This window comes from Fundulus heteroclitus, chromosome 5 (assembly GCF_011125445.2).
Source record: "Fundulus heteroclitus isolate FHET01 chromosome 5, MU-UCD_Fhet_4.1, whole genome shotgun sequence".
In the NCBI taxonomy this organism is placed as follows: Eukaryota; Metazoa; Chordata; class Actinopteri; order Cyprinodontiformes; family Fundulidae; genus Fundulus; species Fundulus heteroclitus.
The window spans coordinates 23975197-23983387 of NC_046365.1; the positions used below are offsets into that span (position 1 = coordinate 23975197).

Sequence of the window (8191 nt, forward strand, 5' to 3'; positions counted from 1 at the left end):
TTAAAGAGATGAGATCTCGTTGGAGTATTTGAAATTGTATTTTATGTCATGGTATAATTTGTATTTGTATATGGAAGGACATCACACTAACTGGTTTGGGTTCTTGAAAGATTTTCCTTGTCAGTCCAGTGACGCAGACAAAAAGTAAATATAGAGGATAGTAGAATGTAGTAGCAACTGATGTAAACTAGTGAAAGTATAATTTAATATCCCATATTAACAATATAAATACACTCACTAGCCAATTTATTAAGCATACTTGTTCATTAGACTTTTTAATGTAACCAATTAATTACATGACAGCAACTCAATGCATCTCGGTATCTAGGCTAGGTGAGACAGCTTCCTGAAGTTCAAACTAAGCATGCGAACGAAGAAGAACGACATTAAAGTTAAACACATTATTCTTGGGCATAAGTGCCTTTGAACACTCAGGTCCTCGAGAGCCGGTGTTCTGCGTTTTTTCGATATGTCCCTGCTCCGACTGATTCAAACAGATGATTTACCTCATCAGCAATATATCATATTCTGCAGATTCTGACTTTTTTATTTGATCTGGGTGTAGTCAGTAAGGCTCAGTGGACTTTTAGCTTTTGTGACAAACGCAGAGGCAAATCTGCAGCTGCATCAGAATTTATATGGTTTATACTGAAGAGGGTTTTAATCAGCATGGATGGGAACATACCTGCTCACAAGGACTTTTTGCTGCTTATGAAGTGGGGTCAATCTGCCTGACCCGCAGCTCATAGCTGAAAAATCTGAAGCACTTCTCAAGTTTGAAGAGCTACGATGGGGGTTATTTCAAAGCAGGCCTTTCATGGGTGCCTTGCATCAAGGCCCGTGCCACACCTTCCACTCAGCAGCACTGCAGGGATATAAATCTTTGAAGAACTGCAATCTGCGTCACGGACGAACACGCAAATCTGTCCCACCCAGCTGAAAGAGAAACGAAGGGCTGATCTGTGATGCCAGAGGTCTTGATGCTTGGGGGAGCATGCGAGGAGCAGAGATTATAGTATAAAGGTCAACACAGAGCATAGGAGCAGGTTATCCATCATATCTATAAAAAGGCATCTGTACAGAGGCCCTGAGAGAGAAAAGAATAAAAAAAAATGTCTTCATGAGTGAGTTTTTTTATGAAGGGATCGGCAAGCAGTTCAGATTCAAAGGCAGGATGAATGTAACTTTAATAACTGGGTAAGACAAAGCCAGAGCTACAATAGAGCGGCCCAGTCAAAGTCCAAACCTAAATCCGATTGAGAATCTGTGACAAGACTTGAAAGTTAATATCCTCAGATGCTGTCCATCCAGTGCATCAAAACCTTTCTGACTCCAGGTAGGCAAAGCTGATTCTTACAGCCGTTAAAAGAGGCTCATAACGTGTGGATTTATTCAACACAGACTGTTTGTTAACAAATATTAATCTCTGTATGGCAGTGAGACACAAAGATGACAGAGCCTTGGCAATTTCAAGTCTTTATTGATATGGTGTCATACGGCAATACATAAGTAGTAGTCACAGTAAAGAGAACAGCATGTCAACTACATTCAATTCCTAAGCTTTAGTTGTAATTGTATCTCTAACAAACACTAATGAACAGATGATGGAAGATGAAAACACCCCACTGGACTGAATCGTACCCATCAAACACATATAACCAGAAGCTGCTGGTGTTTTAAGGCATTTTACATCCTACAGTATTTGTTCTATGGTATGATTTAACATTGACTGTTGATCATGGATCGGTGACATATTGTACTTTTTTTTCCTCCCCTTTTGAGATAAATGTGCATTTAGAAAAGTTTGGCAGTGCCGCAGTTGTGACATTTTTTTGGTTAACAGTGTAAGGCGTAACCTTTGCAACCATGAGCCATTCATCCTTTGTAATAGCGTGGATTACATAAACGCAGACAGCATCCCATTAACCAAAATGCCCCAACTTTGAGGTCTGTCGCCTGTTATTCCAGTTATGTTAGGCCACTGTGCAGAAGCACATGTATACAGTACTAAGATACTTGTCACAAGCTTCAGGGAAACACAACCAAATCCAGAGCAGCTAGCTGTACAATCAGCAGGTTCTTTGCTTCTACTTGTAAAGTGAGTGCAGTTCGTCAAGGCGTCGATCACCATGACCTGGAGCGAGGCAGTGCACAAGAAAGAATAAAAAAAACCAACTAAATAAGCTACAAGTCTCATATTTATTCTAGTAGTGAAGTCATTACTACAACAGACATTTGATCCAGTCATGGCCACAGTTATTATTAACAAGCGAGGTCGAGTTGTTCAGTGATCCGGCAGGTTTTCAATGTTTTTAGTACGGCCCGTTGTCAGGCTAGAGTGATGTGCTTGTGGGGTTTAAATGTGCATTCAATGGAGCTGTGTATACAATAAATCACACCCGGAGACATGAAACAAACAGAATGTCATGCATTTGTGCTAAATTATAATGTATGATCCCATACATACTCAACCAGACTGGAAAAGACTGTTGATTTGTTTTATATTAATTACAATTTGGCATCATGTTAGTCTTTTTTATAGTGTTTAAAATGCATTCTCCCTTGTACCCTTGGTAAAAACATTGTGCAAACAGTCATTCCAAGCTTAGGTAATTAATTTCCATTTAAGTGCTTTAATGAGCGTCTTCGTCCTAAAATTCACATTATCGGCAGAGGTTAGCAGCCTGGAGTTGCACCTTAAGAATGACAGAAGTGCTGCTTACCTTCCATGTTAAATCAACATTCTCTCCAATGAGCAATAAGGTGACGAAAAGCCAGTCAAGCATGGCACATGCAAATAAAGCTCAATTAATACATTTCAGAAACTGTTCGCTTTAAGTCTTAGCTTCATTAAAATAGTACGAGTTGAGACACAGCAAAAAATGTTATGACCATATAAATGACCAGTGCTCAACCGTGAATAGTATTCCTCAAGCTGATCACCTACTATATTATAGGAAATGACATAAGAGCTCAACTGAAAATGTTTGCTTTTTTTTTAAGTTTTTGAACTGTTTTGTTAGATTATTTCCTCCTGGAACGGTCAGTGATAAACGTATTACACCAGTTGACGCATTTGATCTATTTTATTGTGAATGTGCGTATCATTGTGCACGGTAAGAGTCACACGCATGTTATTTTAATACGTGTGGAGGTTATATCACATCTTGTGGTAAAAATGCACGACCAGAGTTATTGTTCACTGTGTCAGTCCTATATGATGATGCAACGTTTATGATGAAGACCAGTTGAATATCGTTACCTCAAAAGGCTGGGATTTTGAAGAAACTGCTACCAAAGTGCATGTTATTGTTATTGTTCAACGGTGACTTTGTGAATAAAGGTGTTGTTTTTCTGATATAATAAAGTGGTTGTTTATGTGAAAATATGACAGATTTGAATGAGAATAAACACTCCAACACAAAGCAAACCTGGAGATGCTTCATTCTAAATATATGTAGAAATCCAACTGTGGTTCTAAGATGGAAGATGAGAAGAGGTGTGTGTGTGTTTGCAGGGTAACGCAAAGCTGTTGTGGTTTTAGATCGGGCTTAGAGTAGGTTTTTAGTTTTTCTGATTGGTGGGGATATCTTCTTGCTGCTTCTCCATTTTCTTGGTTGTCACGACGGTCTCCTCATAAACTTCACGCTGGGAAACCTTTCCAGTCGGCTTGCTCTGCGGCTGCTCCTCCTCCTTGCCCTCTTTTTTGGAGCTCTTGCCAGAGCTGGTGTAGATGCGGCTCTGGTAGCTGTAGCCCTGCCCAATGCCAGCACTAATGGAGGGGCTCGGATAGGCGATGCCTGTTCCGATGCGGGTCTCCTCCCCTTCCAGGAGTTTCCTTCAGGAAAGGGAGACACATTGATGGGGGATTTAGAGCGAACAGACAGTGAAGTAAAATGCGCACAATAAAAGTAATAAAATACTAAGCCCTACGAAAAATTTGTTTATTTCTTTTCTGTGAGGTGCTGGTGAGACTGATCATGCTGCGACAGAGACCTTACCTGTATGCTGCGATTTCTATGTCCAGGGCCATCTTGACATTGAGCAGATCTTGGTATTCTCTCAGATGTCGAGCCATCTCACTCTTGGTGGTCCTCAGCTCATTTTCCAGCTCTGCCATGCTTTCCTAAGCGGGATTGATAGATCAGAGCTTATGATTAATAATATTTTCCAACCACAGTACTTGGATACCAAAGCAGTCATAGATCTTTCTTTGTATGCCTATGCTGGTTTGAGTTGCTGTCATCTTCTTCAGTCTCCAGAACAATGAATAAATAAATACATTTTAACCCTGTTGTGTAATATTTTATCTTATTTTGGAGCGTTTGAAACACTTTATTAGATCCTTTTCACTTATGATTTGTGATAATAATAAAAAAGCGCCAACTGAACGACTCCTTTAGAGCAAGTCTCATGTAAGCGTTCAGTGGGCGTTGTCGGATGCAGCAGATTGCTTCTCTGGGGAGTGTTTCAGCACCAAGGACAGAGCCCTGACAACTGCAGCTGCCTCTGAGGTCAAATTGATCTTCACAACAAAATCTACATTTTACACTTTAAAGCAAACACAGTTTGGAAGCAACCCGCAGTTGCAAATTACAAATTACAAGTGAAAAATAGGATTGAGAATATATATTTATAAAAAGTAACTATGTATATATATATATATATATATATATATATATATATATATATATATATATATATATATATATATATATATATATATAATCCGATTTTAATCCAAACACTGACCACTCGCGTCAGCATTGCATCCACTAACATAGCAGAAGAGTTAAATAAAAAACAGAAAATTACCTGGTAGGAGTTAATCTCCATGTTGTGCCGGTCCTCCATCTCTCGCAGCTGCTTCTCCAGAGACTCGGTGGTGCCCCTCAGGCTCTCTATCTCGATGGTCTTGGACTGCAGCTGCCTCCGGAACTCGTTCGCCTCCTCTCTGCTGGCTCGGATGGCCTCGTTGCTCCGGGTGGCCTGCTCCGTCAGGTCGGCAAATTTGCTCTTGTACCACTCCTCGGCGGACTGCAGGTTCTTGGACGCCATGGACTCGTACTGGCTGCGAATCTCCTTGAGGGCGGAGGTGAGGTCCGGCTTGGCCACTTCCATCTCCACGGACACCTGCGCGGCCTGGATCATGTCCGACAGCTCGGCCACCTCCTCTTCGTGCACCTTCCTCAGGAAGTTGATCTCGTCCAGGAGGGACTCGACTTTCTTCTCCAGGTCCAGGCGCACCATGGTGGCGTCGTCCACGTCCTTCTTGAAAGCCTTGAGGGTGGCCTCCGCCTCCTCCCGGCCGCGGAACTCCTCCTCGTATTTCCCCCGGAGTTTCTGCAGGTCGTCGTCGATGTTGTCCCGCTCTATCACCAGCTGGGACTTCTCTCCGTTCAGCTCGTCGAGCTGGGTGCGCAGCTCTCGGATCTCCTGCTGGTAGAGCTCCGCCAGACGGGACGGCTCTGCCTGCCGCTGGCGCAGCGCCACCAGCTCCGTCTCCAGCACTTTGTTGTGCTGCTCCAAGTTGCGAACCTTCTCGATGAACATGGCAAAGCGGTCATTGAGACCCTGCATTTGCTCCTTCTCGTTGGTGCGGACAATCTTGAACTCATTGTTGAGGACGCTGCTCTGGGCCAGGTCGAAGGTCTCCAGCGGCGCGGAGAAGGAGCGGCCGGACTTTCTGTTGTAGGAGCCCAGGGAGGAGATGCTGGTCCGGGACAGGGAGGAGGAGCGGTATCCTCCTCGGGAGGACATGCTCACCGCGGAGCGCGACGGAGAGGAGGAGTAACGGGGAGAATCCCCGAAAATCCTCCTGTAGGAGGAGGAGGAGAACACATCAGATCCGTAGCTCATCTTCGTCTGCGAGGACACGGAGCGCAGCAGTGGGCGCGTCTCCTTTTTAAAGGGGGGGACGACCCACTCACTAATTAATGCCAGTTGGAAACATCCGGTCTTGGTTCGGTGCGCCTACGTCACACGGTCCAGTAAAACTGCAGGATGATGTTTGACAACAGCCGCGAAAAGACCAAAAACGGCCTTTATGGAAGCGCTTTTTACCTGCTAGGGCGCAGATGGAGCTGTCCTCTCCAAGTGAGGATGTATCTGCTTCTGATCCCTTGCTGAAAATTAAACCCATTTTCTGGTGACCTAGATTTACTCCAAACAAAGCGTCATTGGTTCATCCACATCATGCACATGACACGGCATTATTTCCCCTTCTAAATAAGGCTATGTTGTAGATTTGAACTTTAATAAAACTTTAATAAAACCTATATTAAATACCTATACTTAACCAGACCTGTAGAATTCACTTAGATAGAACCTGTCTGACAACAAGAAGCAAGCTAGAAATATCAAGTAACCTTTCATGTCCTGATCTACAGCCTATGTATCCTGATACCACCACCTCCAAAAAATTAAACTAAAATTAAAGTCAATGATATTAGAGTAGTCAAAGAAGAAGATGGGTTAACCTACCTGGACATCTAATTAGTCGATATTTGGGTTGTGTATTATTTAAATCTTCACTTAAGCAAACAGAAAATCAAATTAAACATTTTTAATTTAAAATTAATACTCAAAATATAACGTAATTAAAACCATAATTTAATTTTATAATCAATGCATCTCATGTTCTAAAATATTTTTATTAATACTGCTAAACACAGTAACTGTGAGATAAAATGTCAATTACAAAAACACTTATCCCAGCATCTACACAGACTACATGACCAGTTTTCTTTCAAAGTGTGGATATTAAGCGTGACTCGCACTAGGCAGTTTCCTCCTTGGACGTCAAGGAGGAAACTGGTCCAAAAACGAGCTTCTACTGCCCTCTATTGTCCAACACTGGCACAACAGAACCGCTTATTACCATATGTACAGCCAGGAAACAAAATGTCCAATTTGTTAATTGTAAGAAGGAAATGCATTTTACATCATAAAATGGTTACTGGGTTATATGAACTGCCAAATTAACTCAATAACTTCTTAAAGTTTAATGAAAAAAAAAAGTAACAATGAAACCTATATTATACAGATTAATCGTAAATTGATGGACATGTCTTGGCAATTTATTTCTGTTACATCCTGGCTCGCAGCCTATGAAATTCCAAGACTCGGGTTCTCAGAGAAGTAGAAGATTTTTTTAATACAGAAATGTTATGTTATTATATCTACATACTCTTTTGGAAGACTGCTGATTTGACAATTGTCCAGAATACAGACCTTGAAGCCCTTAACAAGGAGGGTAAATAAAAGAAGGTATTTACTGAAGAAGCTGGCTGATTAGAGTGCTGAACACAAAAGTATGATTTGAAAGTTGAGTGGAAGAAAAAAATGTGTTAAATAAGTCTGTGAAAGCCACAGGGATGACCACACCTTTGAAAAGATTGTGTAGCCCATTCAGGAGTTTGGGGGAGATTCACAGGGAGGGGACTATTGCAACTTGAGTCAGTTCTTTAAGAGCCATAAAACAAACGTATTCAGGATTTTGTCTACGATTGTTGCCCTCCTTGTGGTGAGGTACTCCTGAACCAGAGATGACATCAAAAGTGTCTTCCTGAGCAAAAAGACCATACTGTTCCTCAGAGGTCCCAAAGTCTCCTTTTCAGATGAAAGCAACTTAAGTATTTAATTTAATTCAGTCATGTTACTCTGTAGCTTGTGACAGTTAATCTGGAAATCTAGCTCCCATAGAACTTTGTAATACAATTTATAATCATTCTGCTTACATATAGAAAATATTTTGTAGAACAACCTATATTTTCTTCAATTTATCTTAAAGTTTGGTACAATAAAGCTACAATTGTTTGAACAAGTATCATGATAACAACACAAATAGTCTGAGTTTAATTGAACAGCTGACACATAGCCATTTTCCACGGTTTTCTTGATATTAACCAAAATTGCTTAAGTACATCAATATCTATGTACATTGTACTGTTTAAAAACAGTGCTTTTAGGTATTCCATGTTTCCTTTTGTGTCTCTTATCGTCACATGATACACAGGGCCTACTTAACCTAGTGGTAGGGCCCGGGGCTAAAGGGTCTGGCATGCCCTCCCATAAAACCCTTCCCTATTTAGCGCATCACAAAGTGTGATGATGGCAGCAAACTATCAGTGTCATAATTTAAATGATTTAATAAACCAAACAATAAAACAGAAACTGCAAATAAAACCAT

The 8191-nt window shown here is 41.2% G+C and overlaps 1 protein-coding gene across 1 annotated transcript; it reads right to left on the reverse strand.

The window, feature by feature from the left end:
• Positions 1-1460: 1460 nt before the first annotated feature.
• inab (internexin neuronal intermediate filament protein, alpha b) lies at positions 1461-5962 on the reverse strand. The gene is made up of 3 exons (XM_012852891.3): positions 4816-5962; positions 4002-4126; positions 1461-3838 (listed from the first exon to the last, which is right to left on the reverse strand). Exons 1-3 carry the CDS (start codon positions 5857-5859, stop codon positions 3565-3567), a joined length of 1443 nt encoding a protein of 480 aa, XP_012708345.3. The 5' UTR covers positions 5860-5962; the 3' UTR covers positions 1461-3564.
• Positions 5963-8191: the final 2229 nt, after the last annotated feature.